Below are 23,582 nucleotides of genomic sequence, written 5' to 3'. Positions count from 1 at the left end.
CTTAATTCTGCAATGTAAAACAGTGTTAATACTGCCCCTAGTGGCAGACTACCAGACAGCGACCAGAGGCCACTAGAGGCGCTTCTTGCAGTTTTACTCGGGGATACAACCCTGGATGTATGCACGCTTTGCATAAGGACGTTCCGCGTCCACACAAGCCCCACAGGAAAACATTGAGGCAATGCTTTTATACAGAGATGGCAATTCCTGCGTATGTTGTAAATCACCAGTTGAGCACTCAGACCAGGAATTAGCTGAGAAATCTAAATATCCTATTGTTTTCAACGCAAGCACTTTCTATGAACTTCTACCCAACAAGACTGTGGACTACACGACTCATCACATGGAGGTAGTGAGTGAAATAGTGTGCCTAGTTTCTATCAGATTGATAAATAGCTCCACTGATATACTTATAGATAAGCAGAGCTTTTTAAACAGACCATGAAAGTGCCGGTCAGAGGTAGAATGCACATACCATACAAGCTTTAAAGGGACAGCAGTGGGATGCAAAGAATTGGAATGGAAATTGCTTCAGGTACACAAATTAATTGAGAAGCCAATGAGAATAAATGGTTATGCTGGGAGTGTCCGTTTAATAGTCTACAGAGCGTGCCGTTTCTCATCTACGAAAGACTGGGCCGCACATAGGTGGAAGAGTATTTTAATCATCCTGGATCTCCAGCAAAAGAAGCAGACGGTGAAATAGCTGCCACCTCAATTTGTATTTAATATAACGGCCTACACAGTGTTCCTGAACATGTGTTTACCTCTGAGCAAAATAAAAGGTTCAAAACCAAGACAGCTATTGATATCTGATGAAAGAAAATTCCTTTGAGCTATTCTTTTGGACACATTTTCTTTGGAAATCCAAAAAACGATCGAACATCACAAAGTCTTCTTGCCCGATACTTGTAATCGCTCTCACTCCTACGGTTACTTAGTAGCAAATACCACCAAGACTGGCAAGAACATTTCACGTCACGTACATTTTTATAAAGGAACTTGGTTGCCTCTCATCATTCTCAGCCTATAGTTGAAGTCCAAAGAAGAATAGTTCATATTTAAAAACCACCATTAGCGTGGGGCCAAGCTGTAGGTAAAGCAAGACCTCCCAAATTTGCATAAAACCCTTTAAGGTGATTATTAAATATTTTTTTTCCCTGTAATTGGTACAATGAGCTTCAATGTTATGGTGCTTGTAGTGTCCCTTTAAATAAATGATTTTGAAAAAAACGCTTTTAAACCTAATTTTTCAGCAATTTGCCCACTGTAGACACCAATATAATGTTGCCCATCAGAGATTAACCCCTTAAGGACACATGACATGTCTGACACGTCATGATTCCCTTTTATTCCAGAAGTTTGGTCCTTAAGGGGTTAAAGGGGATATTTGTGGTTTAGTTAAAATGCAAAAATTCCATCTCTCGATAGCGATGAGTAGCCAATTAAAATAACCTGGTCTTTAGGACCAGTGTTTTGGAGCGGTCTTACCTTTCTGTGGAGGGGTAATAGTCGCTCTGGTCTGACTACCCTCCTCCTCTTGCAGGACTGAAGCGGTCTTGCTCTGGCGCACACACAGCTCCCATCTGGAGTGGAGGGTTGGGGCTTGTTGAGGGGTTCATCTTGATTTTCTGAGCTACACCTGTTTGAAGATCCAGGGGGGATCCTGGCAATAAACAAGACACCAAAGGCACATGTTAGCCACAGAAAAGAGAAGTGAACTGCATTGCCAAATATCAAAAATCATAGAATGGATAAATTATATTGAAAATCTGCAGCAGCCAATATGAAGTTTTTTTTTTTAAAAGTATTTTTTATCACTGTAAAATTTAGAGCATAAAAAAAAGGTAAAGATTTGACAAAAACTGCACATTTTAGGCTGGGGTAGGTGGGGCACTGCGCAAACTGGAGAATGTTTTCACTTTTACCATTTTGGCCTGATTTACAATTTACTTGTCCATTCCAAAAAAAACGGACAAATACTATACACTATCAGCAGAAGTGGCCAAGAAGTGGCCATGTGTCACTGTACCCACTAGATTATATGAAAAACAATGATTGATGGAAAAAAGGAAAACAAAAATTGAAATCTAATTTTTTATTGAGATAATGTGTTTTAGTTTTGAATTGGATTTCTTTTAATAAAATGCTTTGGGATGAATAAATAAATAAAGCAATTGGTTATGTAACGAGAGGCTGTATATTCATGCAAACTTTTTCATTTTTGTAAATTAATTCCATTGATCCAAGTTAATTGAACTTGTCTGCGGAGATCACATGCACTTTTTCTTCCACAGCAAAAATATTCTATGATAAACATATGAAGTTCAGAAAACGACCTTAATCCCATGGTCATTCTGTAAATCTATGTGCACACAATGAGCAGCTTTCCTTAAAAAGCTACTCCAAACACCATGGCCACTTCAGATGGTGTTGGGAGCCTGAATGTGAAGATTTTGACATGAAATTCTGCACACATACAAAGATATTTTATATTGCGGTCAGGGGTGTAACTCCGCCTCCAGCAGCGGCACTTGTAGGTTGTTAGCCAGCCCGGAAAAGGTTGTTACAGATTCGTATCACCCGGTAGCAGAGAAGGCTTGGCCCGGGGCGAGTACCCAGTTAAGGAAGCAAACCATTGCAATTTATGGTTTGCTTGTTTTTTTAAGATATTTTGCCTCAGTTAAACATTGATGATTGATGATTAAGCAAATACATTATTAACTCGCTTAGTATTTTACTTAAACTAAATTTAAATTGTTAAACTGTTCTCCAAATAGAAGAATGTTCGACTTTTTTTTTTTTTTCCCAATTCTTTATTTTTGTGGTGGGAAAATGCCCACCGGTTTTGATGGTAGCTTACAAACATTCATTACAAGAAGATAAAAGTAGTAAAAGTAATACAAATCAAACAATACAGTAATTAATAATAAATAGGAGTCTCTCTTAGTTGGACATGTTAGCTTCTCTCGTGCATTCAGTGACAAGTACGGGGAGGAAACAGTAATAACACATATCTGTATATTACACCAGCCGCTTGTGCGGACTTGGGGTGTGCAGTGTGCTTTAGCTCTTTGGCGTTCCGTTTGGGTTCGAGGGTATCGGTTTGCCTTCTCAGTTTAGCGGCTCTAGCGGGCTTAAGGTGTACATTGCCATTTAACTCACTTTCTGCTCATGAGGGCTTAGGGTTAATTCAGGTAGTATGTCTTGCCCGCTGGTAAGCTGGACTTAGGATGAGCAGTTTGGTGTATTAGGCCATCAGCCACTTGGGGTTTTTGATTATTTGGGTTAACTTGCTGGCAGTTTAAGCGGACCCAAAGCGGTCCGTACTGAACCGTGCACATTTTAACAAGGAGAAGGAAAACAAACATGTTTTACGTGTCAGATAAAGTTAAAACATAAAATAAGATGCTTGTTAGACATAGCTTTGACATGGTGTACGCAGTAATTGCACAGTTGTAAACTTAAGTCAAGTTGAACAATAGCCAGGGTGGGCAATATAGTTGACATAATAATGAGCCCCTTCTTCCCGATCTATTTTACTATCGGAGGCTAAATAATAGCTATACAAAGATGAGAAAAGCTAGTCATTTGGTATGCACGCGGTATTTGGCACTGACATATACAGCCTCTCTGGGTTTTTGTGATAATACAAAATTTAAACGTTTTAAGCAATCATACCTGAATGTACAACAAATTATATTGCTACCAGCTCATCCAAATATGTAAAAGGTAAGAATAATAGATGTTGTAGAGACGGGCAGCTATGACCTAATCATGGCCTATGTGTGGACACTAATGGATACATGCGGCTATCTGATGAGGGCCATTGGCCTGCTTCCACCTGGGGATCACAGACACATCGCTATAGACCTAGCTGCTGGCAGTGCATTGATCTCTGAAGTGATATTGCAAAACAAGCTTATTTACAGCAAAGCAAAGCTAACCGTAAGAGGTGTCTAGGAGATTTCATCTCTAGTAGTGAAATCTATAGTTACCTGCTCTGCGGGCCTGCATGGGCTGCTTCGTGCCAGGTCTGGGTGAGCAGTTTTAAACTCACATTGCTGTGAAGATTGACTTTAACCTCTATGTACTATACTGCATGTGATGCATGTTGTATGACAAGAGTGAATATTTTAGTGCGAACTCTTCAGAGCCTGCCCATAGTATATAGACCATGAAAGTAGAAATTATAGCCATAAAGTACAAATTAAATGATCCCTAAACGTTCATCCCAGCTCAGCACCAACAGGTAAGTCTTGATGCAGAATTTGTAGTGTTAAATTATCACAGTGGGGAATACGTGCTTAACCCATCTGCGGTGCCGGCAAGTGATGTGATATTATAAGAGCCGAGGGGCTAAGCTGTAATATAAATGGGAGTAGGCTGTAGTTATTTGTTGCAGTTCAAGCAAGTGTTCAGTGGTACTTTCAGTACTGCATGGTGGGTTATGGGGAGTTCTGGTCCCTGTCTTGGGTCTAAACAGCAATTATGAAAGCAGGAGAAAGTACTAATTGCGCTCTATGGAGAGCTCAGGTCTTCCCCTGTGGGGCTCACGGTTTGTCGTCTGGAGTCCTATGGAGGGTTCTGTGGGCGAAGCGGTTGCTGGCCTCCCTTAGGTTTGGGTTGTTGTTCGCGTGTCCTTGGGGTTACCCACTCTGTTGGAGCCCCCTGTGTGTCCGAGGCCCCTAGTTGGGTGTCTGGGAGCTTCACTGCAGCCAAGAATGTTGTAGGGTCCTCTCCCGCCGATACGTTGAGCACTTCATCTCCGCGGGTCACCACCAGGGTTCCGGATACTCCCCATCTGTATCTTACACCATTTTCTCTCAGTTGCCTGGTAACAACCTGCAGCTTGCGTCGCTCTAGTAAAACCGAGAATGGTAAGTCGGCGAATATCCTAATATGGTGGTTTTCTACTTGGACAGTGGGTTGTTTCCTGGCTTGGGTTAGTATCGCCCCTTTGAATGACACATCTCGGGTGATTGCAATTATGTCCCTGGGAGCATCTACAGGTGCCGTTGGGGCCTTCCGGATTCTGAACGCTGAGACCAGTGATGGTTCTCCGTTTTCTCCTGTTATGCCCAGTGCTTCTGCCGCTTTATTTACGTATTTTAGCAAGGCCTCCGGGTCCACCCTCTCTGGTGCACCGCGAATGCGTATATACCGTTTGCGGTGTCGCGTCTCCAGGGAGCCCACAGTGCGTGTAAGCCTCTGCACCTGTTGCGAGAGAGCTTCGACTTGGGAGCTTGTGGCTTCGAGCCGCCCATCCCTGTCTTCCTCTCAGGTTTCCACCTCCTCGATTCGTCGTGATGCTTCCCATCTCGACTTGTACAGCCGCCAGATCTGCCTTCCAGACTGCTCGTAAGTCCAGTAGGAGCCTTTTGATGTCTCATTTAGTGGAGGGCGAGGTGTCTGAGTCGGCCTTTCGGTGTACCCCACTCGTGGTCTGCGACCCCGCGGATCTCCCTTCATCGTGGAATTCCTCCGACTCGCTGGAACCTTGTGGTTCTTCCAGCGCCATCTTGGGTCGGGCCTGTTGTTGCGGCCTGTCAAATGACCATCGGATGTCTGGCAAGTTAGAGCACTCTGCATGCGCCGTTCTTCTATTTTTGCGTCCCATAGCTGACCCGGGAGGGTTAGGGTCGCAGTGGGTAAAGTTTTATGTTCTTTTTTTCTCTTTTCTTCGTGGTATTTTAGTCGATTTAGAGTGGTGGAGGTCGGAGCTCTCCACCAGCACGTCTGTTCAGGTTCACAGCTGGCTACGCCCCCAATGATGATTTTTAAACTGGAGATAGTTCACACTGCAATAATTCCACCATTATCTACGCATATTTAATGGTATGCAACAATATCAGTTCTCATGCAGCGGTTACAACAACCTGAAAATGTATCATTCTAAATAAGGAATCTTCATCTGGACGAAAATATAAAAATTATAATCAACCTGCAAGAACAAAACATTATAAAAAAATAATAGTAAAAAAAAATAAATAAATAAAAAAAATCTGGATTTAAATAGAGTCTTACTAACTAGGGATTTAAATCAAACCCACTATACCGGTAACCCGTTATCCTACCAACAAGGGCATAGAAAAAACAGACTTCATCCCCCGTCTGGGATGGCAATAGCATCTGTTTCACGTGACACAGACCAATCTGCTTTCTGTACTTTATACTTACATATTAACTACTCCATTAAGAGGCCTCTGCAGTGATTTCGATTCCCCAGAGCCTGGATCACCCTGCAAGGATACAGAAACTGTCAGAAAAATCCTTCCATTACAATGACCAACTCAAGATGAAAAACTACACGAGGCCAGCTCCATTGAAAGAAATAGTGCTTACGTGACAAGTGCAGCTGCGCATGTAGACAGCAGGGGGAGCTGCAGTCACTATGTATGGGCCTTACAATGAGCCGCCAAAACTCGCAGAGAGATGTCACGGGCACCTGGAATAACTGCTGTGCTCTAATTTATAGGACAGATGGGATGGGTGAGGGATAAGTAAAATGCATTGCTGGAGCTGGGTATATTTTTCACATAATTATTATTTGTAGTGGTTGATATCAGAATGAGGACTATGCCAAGGCAAATGTAGAATCACACAGTCAGTTTAGATATTCTCTCTTCTCAGTAGATCAGCCCATTTCCTTGCCATGCCGTGCACTCGGCACTCCACGTTCTCACCTGTCTCTCCGTATCCAACACCACTGATGTTCTTTTATCGGAAGGGAAAAGGTGCAAATCATTTCCCGAAGAACTACCCCCAGAAGTAGACTCCCCGAGGACAACTTGCCCCTGGAAATAAAGAAATGGACATTAAGTTTATAATAGAATGAAAAACAAATCGGCACACTCCGGGGTATATTTATAAACATCTTATCTTCTGTGAGCTGAACAAGAATGTGCAAAGGAGGCCAAAGGCGTAATACCTTTAACATTTGTAAGTCCTATGCCATTAGCCAAGCCTTAAAATTTTCTTGCCAGTGCAAGGGGTGAATTTTTACCCACCAGGGTTACATTTTAACTTGCCAATGGCTAGTGCGAATGTTGAGCCCTACCTTTATTGTAAAGTTAAAAAGAAAAAGTGTAGTGAACAAAAAGAGGTGATTATGCTCAAGCACTATATAATCCGAATGTAGCGGACCGCGAAACCAGCGCAAATATTTGGAGTATACATATTAAAAGGTTATTCTAACTCCTTTTGGCTCCGGGTCCCTAGCTGTATACCGATCAGTATTGCTTCTTCAATTGACGCCCGCGGTCAAGAGCTCTTCCATCTTATTCGACACGTTTTGAGAGGTGAACTCCTCCCTTCAATGATTCACATACAGCAGAGGGTCCCCAAGTGGGCAATCATGAAGAGGGGCGAAAATAGCACAACAAACATTAGTTCTGTTGGCGTGGGCCGCTACACTCTGATTATATAGCACTGGTACATAAGCACCTCTTGTGAGCATGTTTGGTTTCTTTTACTACATGAAAGATTGTATACTATCAAAGCCCTTTACCTGCAATTTCTTTATCAGATCACCGTTTGTTTATATATGCACACTTTGTAACGCGGCAGTTTTTCCCTTTTAAAGCATGGCTGTGGGAGCATTATTAGAACTTATGAGAAATCTCTTTGCTAAGTTAACTAGCCTAGCCCTATGGTTCTTTGGGTGCAGTAATTTACTTTTATTTAAAAAAAATTAAATTTAGTTTTTCATCCTTATATTGGGTTATTACATCTGTAAAAAGTGTTCGTAATGGAAATATTAGCCAAAAAAAAAAGTGTAGTTTAGGGGTCATATTTTAAAACATAAATCATGTTTACTTCAGGTCACGTTTCCTGTGATTGTGCTTTTTTTTTTATTTGCCCCATAGAGAATTTTAATTACTTTAAAAAAAAAAAAAAAAAAAAATGCAAATACAAGGTTTGTCGTAATGTATATCTATACATTTTATTTTTTCTTGCCAACATGGGTAGACAAGCACACACTTCATGCAAGAGAAAGAAATGTATTGATAAAGGTTAAAAATAGACATGTGCCAAAAAAAGTGCGGTGGCAGTCGGGAGACCACACTGCATAATCTGTCAGATCAAGGTAAAACTGGGACAGTGTGCTAATTTGGGAGCAATCGCTATGGAAACCAAGGGGAAGTTTCTGCCATTGCCTCACAAATGCAAAATATTTCCCTTGAAAAACAGACATACGCTAGAGCTTGAACAATCAGACACCTTACCTTGCCAGCTCTCAGCTGTCGATAGAAGTCTGTGTGTTGGCGGATTCGGTATTCCAAGTCCGATACATGAGCCTGCAACCAGTTCCATCGGCTCACGACATCCGCCCGTTCCTGAGCCCAGCTCCATGCGCAGCGACGCTTCCTGCAACAACAGTGGCCAAAATACCAGTCAGCCATTTTACCACTAAATCTTACCAAGTGGAGGAGATACATGCTTTTTTTATTTTTATAAAATCAGAAAGCTGCATTTAAGAATTATCTATAAAATGTTGAGGAGAAATTTAAAAAAAAAAAAAAAAAAAAAAAACACTTTAAAATGCGCTCTTTAAGATACACTGTGGGCATTTCTTTCGACCCAAACTGGTTTACGTTTATCTAAAAGCAGACAGAAAATCTTACATTAGAGCCATTATTTTTTTTTATTTTTTTTTTTTTTTATAGAGCCAGTGTGTTCTGAAGAGCTGTACCATTATACAGTGGGCCTATAGGGCAGACAACAATTGACAAAATAATGCTGACAGATACAAGAGGTGAACGGTGCCATGTTCAAACAAGCTTGCGATCTAGGAGAAGTTACAAATTCAGGGCACGCGATATCACACAGCCTGCTTTTTTGGCAATGCCACGATCACCAGTCAGCATTCACTGGTGAGCCACAGAAAATAAGCATTGCCAACTGTAATCATCACTGTTCTTTAGGGTCACACCCAGAGTACACACGGACTTTTAACGTTATAGCGGACAATGTTCTACATTAAGCGGTTGCTATTATTTATATGGAATAAGGATTGTAGGGAGCTGGGCTGGGATTACAATGTTTTTAAAGACCATAAAATAGTAAAGAAAGGTAATGTAATTATTAACCTCTTAAGCGCGGGGTAACCCCTAGCGAGACTGGTCACTATAGAATAAGTGAAAGAAAAAAAAAAGGAGAGAGAGAGAGAAAGAGAGGGATAATGAATACAGTGTAAGGTAGTAGAGACTGTAGCTTTGAGAGTTCAGGATAAATTATCTTTGCTGTTCCACCAGCGATACAGTTATTTCTCGCTGTCTTCTGGCAGTTCCCTTTTTACCCCCTCGCTTACAATATATTTAATGCACAGAAAGACAGGGCTCAAAATTCCAAGTGCTAGGCAGGCCTAAGGATTACAAGTCACTAAAAACCCAAAGTCAACCTTCTGTTTTTCATTTACATCATATTTATTAGTTTAGAGGGAATAAGAGCTATGGGGAGAAGAATTCCCTTTTAAATAAAAAGAATATAGAACTCTCGGATGGAGAAACACACAAAACTAAGAGATTCACAGAGAGGCTTGCAATATTTCACGACGTACGCCATTACTGCATTGCAAATACGCCATATTTCACTTCATACGCCGTGAATCACATTCCTGATAAGTCATAGTATACTCGCTGCTTATGGCATTTCTTTACCTAGTCCTGACACCAGCAGGTTTTTTGACCCCATAGGAGGGACCATAGCCATGTCCATATCCCTATTTTTCACTGCTTACTTGCATCCCGCTAATCTCGCAGAGTGTCCTGCACCAATAACATGTCCCTTTAAGACACTGCGCTGCTATAAAACAGATCTGTTGCTGGTATAGCGGGGTCAAATTCAATTAAAAAAAAAAAAAAAACCTGGATGATTTGGCTCCCCCAACCAAGAATTAATTTGCAAGTTCCTGAAGAATATATATATATATATTGAATATATTCATATTCAAACAGTGTTTCTTGGCACTCAGCCTTTCATGTGTATAGTTCAATTCAGCCTGGGTGCAATCCCACGTTGAAAATATATACAGAAATAAATATATATATATAACAGAAATAAAGAGATGCACTCCACATACACACAGACACACAGACACACACTATTTAATTTTTTAAGACAAAAAAAGAGCACTCATGTATCTCAAGAGGAAGTGGTGAGAAGCCATCAGGTAAACACGCACAGATGTGCATTTCGTATAAGCCCTGCACAGCATTACCCCAAGTAAAACAGATAGACATGTGCGAATATAACAGCTTGCAGTTTCTCGTGCATGGGGGAGGGGGTGGGAGGGGTAAGATTTCTTGCACACAAACTGAAAATCCATTTGTGTCTTGCAAGTGGGCTTGTTCATTTTTTTTTTTATTTTAACTCCAATAATTAAGAGGTTTGAAAATGCACGTGAGCCTGTAGGCTTGCTCTCACAAATAAATTTATAGAAACCTCACGATTTGCTGTAAACTCTCAGCCATTCCCCCTGTATACAAAAAAAAAAAGGTCATTTGTTACATGTGACAAAACGGTCTCTGCTGTTATGGCAACAAAGTTATTTAACCCATTAGTTCTAATGTGTCACTTGACCACAGCCGAGCAGTAATAAGCCCCCAAGAAAATGTCAACGAGGTAAAACGTGGCAGGATAAAAATCATTTATAGCTCGAAGGACAGCTATTAAAAAGTAACAACGTTCCAAACAGCAACATTTCCTTATTAATGTTTTATATTTAGTACCGATCAGTAGGAGCGTTTTTTTTGTTTTTTTTTAATATGACGGTTAGAAAGCACGCACAATGCAGAAATTGGAGAATCAAATAAAAAGATAATACATTTGAGAGAGAGAAAAAAAAAAGTTACATTTCTTTTGGCTCTTAAATTATCTGATGGACAAGTTATCCGATTAGCACTATATAATCCAGTTAATAAAATACAGATCTCTTAAAATCAACACAGATACGAGTCCGAATTTTCCATACAACCCCCGTTTACTTCCCAACTATAACAAAGATGTTGATAATGTCTCAATAGGGGGCTAGAACAGCCTTGAAACTCAAGAGAAGCGAAGAGGAGATGACGCAGGAACTTATCAAGACCATCCCAGGCCACCCAAGGTTATACATAAAATCTCTTATAAATAGGCCCGTCATTGCATGAAGTGCTCACAGAGTAAAAAGAAACAAACCGCAAAGGATTTATAAAAAGAAACGCATCACAGTCACAGGGAATTTATAATATAAAACTAGAAAAAAAAAGGGTGTGAGCAGGATAAACTCTGCAAACCAATGTGGACAAGCCAAATTAAACTTTAAACTAAAAAGTGAGTTAACATGAATGTAATTGTCTAAGCATTTTAAGTATTTGCCAAATTCGAGCAGGAGGGCAGAAACAGGAAAGATGATGTGACAACCAATGGGTAACTTGACTTTGGGTTAACCCCTTCAGGAAATACAAAGTGGCCGGTCCATCATAAAACATTTTCCTAAATTCGTTTATGAAGGGGTTAAAACTATGAATAGCAGGGAGAAGTAAAAAGTTGGACTATGATATGCCACAATAAGGGTACGTCGGTACTGTGAAAGGCTGATGCAACAAATGATCATCAGGTCTTATTTGAGCCAAGGCATGAACATTTATAAACGGGACAAACATTAAAGCTAGGTCGGAACGGAGGGCACCGGATTCTGCATTTATTAATGCACATGTGGCTCAGAATGGCTACTCTCTCACCCCTCATTGGCGAGTGGAAATTGTAAGCTGATCCAAGTGGATTTAAAGGGACACTGCAGCCCCAATCCTGTAACATAAAACCACTGTTTAGTGTATATATAGCCCAATGAAAACATGTTTGCATCTAAGTATGCATTTCTTCATTGGAGGTATATTTGAAAACAACTTCCAAAAGCTGAAGGTCTAAAAGTAAACTCCATCACCTGAATACATATAATTTAAAAAAAAACAAAAAAAAAAAAAAACAAAACAGTTAAGTAGGTATCCCCCAACATAAAAAATATGCATCCATTTACTTATACTTTTTTATTTTTTTTAATTGGGGATATCTATAAACCACTTGCAGAAGCTGCAGTTCTCTTGTGGTCAGCACTTTGCAAGCCCTCCCCTTCTAACCCCGCCCAGACTTTCTGTGGCTGTCCAATCACAGACTTCCCAATGCAGCTCAATGAGAAGTCTTTGCAAGGAAGGGGCAATTGCTGCCTCTTGAGTTCATCTCCACCGAGCTAAACAATCAGGGAGTAAGAGGACTGGTTGTCTGTGTAACAAGGTTACTTTAAAAAAAAAAAAATTAAAAAAATGCAAATTTCTACAGAAATCTACACATTTTGTAAAATGAAAAAAATAAAAAAATTGCTGAAATGCTTTAGGAGCGTCCCTTTAAGTAAGTAAACACAGCCATGTGTGGGTAAAGGGAGATCGTCAGAGGATTTTGGGTTGCAGATTACTCTATTGAATGTGGAGCATAATCTATAGGGCAAAAAAGGTTGTGCCTTCCACGGTTGCCAAAGGAATGCTTATTTCAGTCTCAATCATCGACAGAACGGTTCATAACAGAAGGGCTTATACTCCTAGGCCAACAGTGTGTGATGTACTCGCTGCCAATCAACAAAAAAGGCATTAGCCCATCTCACCTGGAGACCAGAGAACAATGGAGGTGTGTTCTCACCGAGGGGATTTCAAAAGCCATTCCAAACCCCATCTCAAACTGGAAATACCAGGACACAGACTGTCTGCATGGTGACCCAATAGCTAGGACACGTTATACTTTGTTACCAAGAGGATTCATAAACACAATCATTACTTGCAGCAATTTGTTAAAGGAAAAAATAAATAAAAAAAATTAAATAGTCAAAACTCAATCCTTAATTATTGTAGATCTAATAAAACGTAAATGGCGGTGCTCACGAATGAACTATATATCTAAACCAAGAAAAAACAAAACACCAAAAACCACACGAAACTATGTTTTATCGTAGATCAAACGTCGGATATGGGTTTCTTGTTTCACTTGTTTACAGTTAAAGTTGCACGAAAATTACTACACGCTCACTACATTAAGTCACGTGGTTTGTAAAATAGCCACGCACCTTGCTGGATATTTAGAGCAAACCATCGCCTTCACCTGTTAAGAGGGGGCAGGGGTGGGCAGGGGATAGGCCTGAGAGCTGGCGCCTGGCCATCATAGGAACAGTCCATTGGAGACAGCAAGCTGTAACCTTCCTGCTCTTCTAACTCACGTGACGTGCTGTGATACCGGGAGCCGACACATGACATCACTCTGGCCCCGGCCATCATTAAACAGGACACGAGGGAGCAGAGCAAGAAGAAGACAGCCAGCACACTGGACCCCAGGGAAACTATCCAACCCAGCTCTCCCAAAGGAAGGGATGGACTGAAATCAAAATAAAACAATTGAGAGTAGGAAAAAATGTGTGTGTCCGAGCGCGTCAGTCTGTGTGTGTGTGTCTGTCTGTCCATCCGTCCCTCCCAATATTGGTACTTTAATTCTAAAAATCCAAGGCATGTTCATGGCCACAAAAACCTGAGAGAAAAAATTGCGAGGGGGCAGAGCAGGGAGATTACAGCTCCCTTCCTCACAGCCGCACAAAGTCAGCCGGCCCCTCCCTCAGCTCTCCATTAGTCACCTGGCAGCTGCCTCCCTCTCCAGGTCAGCCGTCCGCCTCCCTACCTTAGCTTTCAATGAGTCGGCCACCCCCTACCTCACTCAGCCACCTGCCTGCATCTGTTCACATGGGAAAGGTACGGTTTTTACTCTGCAGTCTCGCCGCAGCAGGCCCCACCTCCACGGCAGAGATAATAAATCTTTATGATCTCAGTCAATCCAATGCATTTCCATAAGAAAGCATTGGGAGGCTATGGTGCATGCGGGAATACACCACGTTGTGCCAATCAGTACCTCCTCGAAGATGCAGAGCATTGAGACGCTGAATGTAGGTGCTGCACACTGTGCAGCGCTGGACTAGAAAGCACTTCTAGTGGCCGTCTGAGGGACTGCCAATAGAAGTGTTACTAGGCAACAATGTAATCACTGCCTTTTCTCTGAAAAGGCAATGTTAACACTGAAAACCCTGCAGGGATAGGCTATAGACACTAGAACCACTACATTAAAGGGACACTCCAGGCACCCAGACCACTTCTGCTCATTGGAGTGGTCTGGGTGCCAACTCCCACTACCCTTAACCCTGCAAGTGTAATTATTGCAGTTTTTCATAAACTGCAATATTTACATTGCAGGGTTAACTCCACCTCTAGTGGCTGTCTATTAGACAGCCACTAGAGGTCACTTCCTGGGTTCTAGCACAGGTTTCCTGTGCTAGAGCGTCGCTGGACGTCCTCACGCTGTGTGAGGACCTCCAGCGTCGCTCAAAACCCCATAGGAAAGCATTGAAATGATTTTTCAATGCTTTCCTATGGGGAGACGTAATGCGCATGCGCGGCATTTCCGCGCATGCGCATTAGGTCTCCTCGGCCGGTGAGCGAGATTAGTCTCGCCCACCGGCCGACGTAATCATTAGGAGGAGCGTCGCGGAGGCGGAGACAGCGGCGAGGGACATCGCCGCTGTCCCAGGTAAGTGACTGAAGGGGTTTTCACCCCTTCAGTAACCGGGGATTGGTGGGTGGGAGGGAGAGGGACCCTCCAGTGCCAGAAAAACGGATCGTTTTTCTGGCACTGGAGTTTCCCTTTAAGCTGTAGTGGTTCTGGCGACTTTAACGTACATTTAAGATCTTTTATTTTTGTCATTGAAGAGAGTTTTACTTATTGCAAAGAGCTGTGGGCTCATTTTTATGGGTCTTTTGCTGACATTTGTTATATTTATTTTTTATGATGAAGTTCTGTGATGGTCTTAAATACTTACTTAGTGATACTCAAATGGTAATTACTACTACATTTACACCTTGGTGAGACGGATATAAGAATGCACTGACTGCAAATATTGTTTTGATTTTCAGGTGACTGAATTATAATTGGACATTTTTTTTCCCTCGCTCCCTTCCATAGGAGAAAGGAGGGTGGCAGATTCTGAATCAAAATGAATACAGACTACCCAGTTGTGAATCCCCTCAATGCCCCTTTGCGGCTGTATGTAACAGATGGTGAGCAGCCAACGCTTTTCTCCAGAGTAAATCTTAAAATGTGGCTCTGATTGTAATGCTTGTGAGAGACGTCCCCATACACTGCAGAGGGTCCGGCATTTGTGCCATGTCGTCGTTTGGGACTTGCCACCGTGATGAACTATGGGTGGGCCCAAAGTTTAAAACAAATGTACTGTTTTGAGTGTCACTTTAACCAGAGCAATGACTCGTACAAGAAGTGGCAGAGATTGGGAGGCATTTTCAGTACTGAGCTCAAAATCACTGCCTCTAAAACCAGCACGGCCTAATGTGAATCTTTCAACGGCTCAGCAGAGCTGGTACTATAATCAAGCAGTAATTAACCTTAGTGATTCAATAGGAGAGATGAAATATATCACGGTATATGCGGTATTACACGGACTAGTAAATAATGCTTATGCTGTGGGGCAGAAGGAAAAGATAGCTTCATTCATGAAAAAAGAAAAAAAAGAAAAATGCTGAAACTGCGTGAGTTTGGGTTGGGATGCCGAATGCTTCAACTGAAAACACAGGGATACAGTTTCCCTGCGGATTATGAGGTTTGTAAATATGATCTGCATGTTGAAAGGACACTGACCGACACCAGTTCTTAGAGGGAGCCTAAAGTCACACAGACCACTTTATCTCAGCCCACATGTTTACACGGCAGAGCTGAAGGGACACTATAGTCACCTGAACAACTTTAGCTTAATGAAGCAGTTTTGGTGTATAGAACATGCCCGTGCAGCCTCATTGCTCAATTCTCTGCCATTTAGGAGTTAAATCACTTTGTTCATGCACCCCTGTCACACCTCTCTGCATGTGACTTGCACAACCTTCCATAAACACTTCCTGTAAAGTAAGATCTAATGTTTATCCTTCCTTTATTGCAAGTTCGGTTTAATTTTCTTATCCCCTGCTATGTTAATAGCTTGCTAGACCCTGCAAGAGCCGCCTGTTTGTAATTAAAGTTCAATTTACAGAGCAGGAGATAAAATCATTTAAGGTAAGTTACATCTGATGAAAAATGAAACCATTTTTTTTCTTTATGCAGTCAGAGAGTTAGGGGAGGTGTGACAAGGGATGCATAAACAGAAACAAAGTGATTTAACTCCTAAATGGCAGTGAACTGAGCAGTGAAACCTGAGAAGAATGTTCTATACACTAAAACTGCTTCATTAAGTTAAAATTGTTTAGGTGACTATAGTGTCCCTTTAACACTCCTCTAATGGCAGCACAGCTATTTGCTGCGCATGTACACTAGCCTCCCAATACTTGCCTGTGAGGAAGCATTAGATTTGGGAGAGATCTTCAATTTTGATGAAGGGGGGATTGGGGAGCATCAGGACAAGTAACATGTGTCCTTAACCCCTTAAGGACACATGACATGTGTGACATGTCAAGACTCCCTTTTATTCCAGACCTTTGGTCCTTAAGGGGTTAAAGAGAAATGGTCACTTCTCCCTGGGATCTACATCACCAGTTACAACTGCAAAAATCAAAACTTTTAAAAGGAGACTCCATTGCCTGAAATGTTATTACCAAATCACTGTTATTATCTGTACCCCAACATAATAACATACATGCATTTAAAGGGACACTGTAGGCACCCAGTCCACTTTAGCTCACTGAAGTAGTCTGGGCGCTGTGTCCCTTTTGCACTTAGTGCTGCAATGTAAAAAAACATTGCAGTTCCAGAGAAGGTGCTGCAATGTTTACATTGCAGCACCAAGGCTGCAATGCTGGACATCCTCAAACTCTGCAGGACTACAGTGTCAGATTTTCCCCCATAGGAAAGAATTGATTCAATGCTTTCCTATGGGGAGGTCTAATGCATGCATGGCATTTGCCAAGCATTAGCCCCGCTCATCAAGGGGTGGGGTGGGATACGCCTACCCTGGACAAGGGACATCAGCGTTGGGATAAGGCAAGTAAATAAAGGTGTTGTTTTACCAGGGAGGACGAGAGGAAGGCATAAAACAAGCGGATAAAGGAGGAGGTACAGTTATTCTAAAACGTGAAGATTATATGAAAGAAGCATCTAGAATTTTAAATGAAAGATACATACACCGTTTTAAAATCTAATCCGATGGAAATATATAAAAAATTACTTTTTAAAATGCTGATGGAAGGTCAAAATAAAAATATTATTACCAAGGATGAGTTTGAATATCTTTTTATTAAATCTCCAAAAATTGCCATATTTTATTATTTACCCAAAATCCATAAGTCCCTTATTAACCCCCCTGGTAGGCCAATAATTAGTGGCATTTGACCAGTAATGTCTCAGAGTACATAGATGTCCCAATGGCTCGTTCATATATTAGGGATTCCAATCAAATTATTATAGATGTAGAAGGCCTGACTTCGGAAAATAATTACATCTGGGCCACGGTGAACGTTGCATCTTTATATACGTCAATAGATCATGAAAAAGGCATCAGAGCCATTAGAGAAATTCTAGAAAAAGACACAAATATGCACGAAGCACAAGCCACTTTGATTTTAAACATCATTCGTTTTATTCTTTTTCACAATTTTTTGGGGTTTGAAGGCATATATTACCTTCAGACCTGTGGAACAGCAATGGGCACCAGGTTCGCACCCAGCTACATGAATATATTTGTAGCGGATTGGGAAGCCAAAAATATTTAGAACAACCACCCATATAGTGCGAACCTGGTGCTCTGGAGAAGATATATCGATGATGTTCTTATTATCTGGGAGGGAGATAGGCCACTTTTAGAAGAATTTTTATCATATATTAATATTAACACATATGGATTGCGGTTTACAGCTGAAACTCATACTGAAAATGAATTTTTTTTAGACCTTTCTTTTTTTGTGTCATCAGGAGTCGTTTGTAACAAAACATATTTTAAGCCAACGGATGGCAATAGCTTTATAGAATACTCTGTCACCATCCTAATTGGCTTAATATACCGAAAGGACAACAGACAAGACTCCTCAGAAATTGCACTAACAAAATTGATTTTAAAGAACAGGTTAAAGTATTAAATAAGAAATTTGAAAAAAGACATTATCCTCCAAAATGGTTGATAGATTCGGAGAAACAGGTAGAAAATAAAGATAGGGTGAAACTCTTAAAGAATAAAAAGGTTCATAAGAAAGATAATAAAGACTACAGCATTTCCTTTTTTAACTAGATATAACAGTAAGGCATATCTTGTTGAGAAAACTATTAGAAAATGTTGGCCTATTTAAAAACAGGATAATTTTTTAACAAATATTTTACCAAGTAAACCTCAGATCATTTATAAAAAAAAAACTCAGAATTTTAAATCTATTTTAGCTCCTAGCGCTTTACCGCGTATCAAATCCTCTGAAAAAACAGAAACCTCAGGACATTTTCTTAAAGAAAAGCCTAAAGGTTTTTTCAAATGTGGACAGTGTAGTACGTGTAAATTCCCAAAACAGAAAACAACATAATTTACATGTACTGCCACGAAAGAAGTTTTTAAAATAAAGAATTTTATAAATTGCCAGACAAAAATTGTAATTTATTTATTGGAATGTAAATGTGGTATGCAATATGTAGGTCGTAAAATAAGGAAACTACACATTAGGATTTTAGAACACTTCAATGGGATAAACAATGTAGTTGTTCTGGTGACTACAGTGTCCCTTTAATATCAAAGACAATGATTATTATTTTATTGTTTTTGTTTATTATGTAGATTGATTTGAGAAAATTTAATTTTTATCTGGCTGAGCAGAAATTTGGGGTCAGATTATTCCGTTGTCAACCATGACCAATTGCTGCAATTAGTTAAAAAAAAGTTACCGTACATTTAAAAAATAAAAAAATAATAATTTAAAGGTAATTAACTTTAAACATTAAACGTTGATAAGTTTCCTTGTAAAGCCATGTCATTTTGTACCATATGGAGTAATTGTGGGGCCAGGAGGGAAGGGAAAAAAAAAGGTTATATAAGGGGACACGCTATGGCATGTTATGTCGATCTGCCAACTAATGAAAGCAACGATACCCATTTCCTTGGCATTCAAAAAGGCCAACGGCATGAATAAAATGAAAAAAAAAATCCATTGTCAAAGAATTATTAAAAATTATTCAGATTGATAAATATGCCAGCAGAGGATAGAACATTTATCAGAAGCAGATTTTCCACAGCCAGTTACTTAATGTCACATCTTATGAAGAACACACATTCTAAACAGACGTAGTTCGCACAGTGACAAGCAGAATGGAGAGCGAAAGTCTACTATCGTAGTAAACAGTGCCAGAAATTCATTCACAAGGCATTTTTTTTTCTTTTCCCCAAAGTACAGGTTTAAAAAAAAATAATAAAAAAAAAAATAAACAAGCACGTGGATTCTGATCATCGGGGACATTGACATAGCGTGACTAGCTGAGCAACAGAGACACACACTACAGGCCTAAAAGGTGACTAATAGAAAAAAAAAATTAAATTCTGTCATGTTACACATTTAAACATTATATTATTGTGCTACGGTAGAGATAATTTCCGAAGTCTAATTACATGAGAGGCGTGTGGAAGGCAAGAGGATTACTCCAAGCACCATGACCACTTTGGTAACTTGAAGTGATCATGGTGCTTGGAGTCTGTATGTGCAGCTGCACATACAAAGTTTAACACCTCCGCTGCCGGAGGTTTAACGTCACCACCAGCAGACTGATTGGCCTGTTATCAGCCAGCCAAGAACAAGACTTCTAGACTGGCTAATATCAGTTCTGCACAAGTTTGAAATCTATCGCCAATGTCAGCATTGCACCCTCCTCGCCTCCACTCCCCTGTGCGGCCCACGTCCTCCCTACTATGTTTCAGCATATCCGATGACCGTTTTGGAATGTAAAAAAAAATTCCAACACAGTCAGTATAACAAGTATTTCATAGAGATTCTATCTGAATGAAATAATTTTGCAGGGGTGGGGCGTGACAGTGTCGCTTTAAGGAACCGATAGGTTACAATGAATTGGATGGTATAGAACGTGTAGAAGCTCTTGGATGATTGTGAAGGCCAAAATCAAGAACCAGATATGGGGAAAAAATTAATCTGATACACACAATTACTAAATTTTTCCATTTTAACTAGATATGGCATTTTAGTTCATCAATTTAAAAGGACACGTCCAGTACCATAATCACTACAGTTTCTACTAGTGGCTACATGGCTATAAGGCTTTGGGTGCAGCCCTTATGTGCAATCTATCATCTATAAGGCTTTAAGCAGTGTGACAAAAAACAGATGCTGTAGATTTATTTGCTGGGTTTCAAACCACCCTTTTGTTGTGAAAGTTCCCCACAATTTTTGAAATTTTTTGAGAACACTATACTGTGAAAGACTGTAGGAGGGCTATAAAATTGTCTGAACATTGCCAAGTAAAAAAGTAACACCTCTGGATTAAGGGAACACCCAAAGCACCATAAACACTACAGCATAATGAAGTGGTTATGGTGTCAAGGTCACCCTGGTACCCCCCAATGCACGTAGGCAAATTGTAGGAGGCAACTGTCACCCGAAGGACCCTTGGGGAGTTGTCAAACGGTCATGAAACTATTTACTCATTATATTGGGGAGACGGCAAAGTTACGCTGCAAGAAGCGTCAACTTACTAAACTTTCTATAGCACTGCAGAACGCCCAAGATATGTATAGGGCAAATCTATTTTAATATACCCCTACAAAAATAGTACAATATATGTGATGCACCAGAAGTCTGGGTGCCTAATTTCCCCCTTTAAAACAGATCATCAGAGGTGCTTTTCTAAAGACACTCCGTAGTGAGAGAATTGTAAGATACGATGACGGAGCATTAAATACATTTCTATTACCATCCCACATGATCAGTTAAAAAAAAATGTATAACCATTTCAGTGTCCCACCCTCAATAACACAATCTGAAAGAGAAAAATGGTTACATACAACCATATTTTGATGAAGAATTTTATTATGATACACACAAGACATTGAAAGGGGCGACTGAGAGCGATCTTTTTTAAATCATTCCCTCCGTGACAAGGTCTTCGTACAATCCCACAAGATCCTCGATAGCGCAACGAGCGCAATGCACGTTAAGAGGACTCTTTCTCACAGACGTCGCTAGGGACAGCTGCGGCACTTTACAAAGATCGACGACAGAAGCTCCTGCCTTTTATCAACATGGACTTTGCCCGTAATTCAAAGCGGTGCCTACTTTGTTTTATGATATATCCTGCTTGTGTTGGAATTTCAAATGAAATTGACATGGAAGTCAACATGAGTATTTCATAAACATATCTTTATGACAAGGCTGAACACATTTGCTTGGAATCTAGGAGCCAGTTTGTTTTTTTCCGGCCTTTTTTAACCCCTTAAGGACACATGACATGTGCGACATGTCATGATTCCCTTTTATTCCAGAAGTTTGGTCCTTAAGGGGTTAAACGAACCAAGCTTTATTTTCAACTGCAAAAATACTCTTCTTAAAGGGACACTATAGTCATCAGCCTAATGTAGTTTTGTCTGGTGCCTACAGCCTGTCCCTGTAGGCTTTTCAATGTAAATACTGCCTTTTCAGCGAAAAGGCAGCGTTTACATTGCTGCATTGTAACCCCTCTTGTGACAATCACAGACAACCACTAGAGGCACTGAGCGCTCCCCAAAGAGATGCATTGATTCAATGTATCGCATGTGCAAAAGCCTCACATTTATTTCTACGGTAAGCATTGGATTGGCAAAAATCATAAAGACATGGCCATGAAGGCGATATCTTAGCCATGAAAGCGGGGTAGCTATGGCACGACTGACACGGCATTAAAAAAAAACCAAAAAAAACGCGCTGTGCTACTTTGCAGTGCAGGGCTTAAGTCATTGGCGGATTGACTAGCTGATGCTCTCAGCCAGTAAGGTAAACTATACTGTCTGATCATGAAAGAAAAACTGTTCTAAAACGGTTTGACTCCTTGCATAGGGGCGGAATGCTACTATGAATATAGGGGCGTTTCTCCAACCCCACTCTTTCCCTTTTTCCTAATTAATATATTAATTATACCCACACCCTCATGTACCTACTCATAGTACTACAGTCCATTAAACAGACTGCAACTCAAACTACCAAAATCCTCTATACAAACAATGGCCACTACATGAGGCAACTCCAACAAAACAACCACAAACCACTCTTCACGGACTGCAACTCCCACTGAAACATGAAAACACTAAAATTGCCTTGGGCTAAATAAAATTCATCCATACAGGCAGTCCATGCCACAGCAAAAACAGTTATTTGCGCTCTTGTGGTGCAAGTTTTATGCCGTAGGGTAGTGGTATAGGCAGATATAAATATATCATATAAACATGTGTGCGCACAATCCTTTTAAAATACAATTTAACGTTAGGCAATCACCTCTCGCCCTAGATACTTCCCTCCTATAATATGTAAAGTTCCATCATATGCTTGCATCACATTCTGACTCACATTCGCTGCAATCTTTAGTAAACTCACGACATACAGACTCTGCTAAAACCAGCCGTTTCCAACAATGTACAACACAAAAACAACAACAAGAGAAGGGCTGCGCCAAAGGAATGGCAGTGTAGGAAATATAAACAGAAAAGGCAATATAGTATGAGAAGTCTCACTAAAACAGTGGGACCAGGGCCGGTGCAAGGATTTTTGCCGCCCTAGGCAAAAGTAAAGTTTGCCCCCCCCCATGTGACATCACAATGCCCCAACCATATGATCTGCCATGTTAACTAACGCCAGTGCTGCAGTGCCGCCGTGTTTACATTAAAAGGCCTGCAGGGACAGGCTATAGACACCAGAACCACTACATTAAGCTGCAGTGGTTCTGGGGACTATAGGGTTTCTTTAATATGAGGTAAATTAGAGATTAGTGCCACGAATAATATGCTAGATTGCCTACTTACAACCAGATGAGGATGATGATGGGCTCTAGCTGCATTCTGGCGCCACTGGTCTGGTGTAGAACAGGCTCTCTGGAGGCTGTTTGTAACTGTGGCCACAAAAATCAATGTTCTGTGAGAACGGGAAGCAGCTCCATTTTTTGGGGGCCCTTTACACAGCTCAGGGTCCACCTTTATGTTCCACCAATGAGTTTGTTCACAGGGGGTGGAGTGTGTAGGGGATGTCCTGATATGTGTGTAAGGAATGCATTGTGTGAATCTGTGTTTGTATGTGTAAGGGCTGCAAAGTGTGTTTCTGTGTATGTACGGGATGCAGTGTGTGCGTCTGTAAGGGGTGCATTGAGTGTGTGTAAGGAATGCATTGTGTGTTTCTGTGTGTGTAAGGGTTGCATGATTGTGTGTGATGGATGTCAATCTCTTTCTCCCCCCCCCTTTCTCCCCCCCACCTCTGTTGTAGCCTGGCCGAGCTCTGTATGGTCCGTGGGTACAGGGAGCTTTTGTTTCCTGTACCCGGCCGGACTAAAAGGAAGTGCACACTTCCTGTTAGTCC

The 23,582-nt window shown here is 40.9% G+C and overlaps 1 protein-coding gene across 5 annotated transcripts in view; it reads right to left on the bottom strand.

The window, feature by feature from the left end:
* The window catches only part of KANSL1 (KAT8 regulatory NSL complex subunit 1), a 74,707-nt gene that overhangs the window by 11,389 nt on the left and 39,736 nt on the right, over positions 1–23,582 (bottom strand). For all 5 annotated transcript variants that reach the window (XM_063459387.1, XM_063459389.1, XM_063459388.1 and 2 more), the window contains 4 exons: positions 8,229–8,370; positions 6,687–6,797; positions 6,181–6,242; positions 1,492–1,666 (listed from right to left, as the gene is read on the bottom strand). In XM_063459387.1, coding sequence (XP_063315457.1) covers positions 1,492–1,666; positions 6,181–6,242; positions 6,687–6,797; positions 8,229–8,370 — 490 coding nt within the window. The remainder of the gene's footprint in view (positions 1–1,491; positions 1,667–6,180; positions 6,243–6,686; positions 6,798–8,228; positions 8,371–23,582) is intronic.

Source organism: Pelobates fuscus, chromosome 6 (assembly GCF_036172605.1).
Source record: "Pelobates fuscus isolate aPelFus1 chromosome 6, aPelFus1.pri, whole genome shotgun sequence".
NCBI classification, from domain to species: Eukaryota; Metazoa; Chordata; class Amphibia; order Anura; family Pelobatidae; genus Pelobates; species Pelobates fuscus.
The sequence above is the reverse complement of the archived record's forward strand: the minus strand, read 5'-3'. Positions and strand labels throughout refer to the sequence as shown.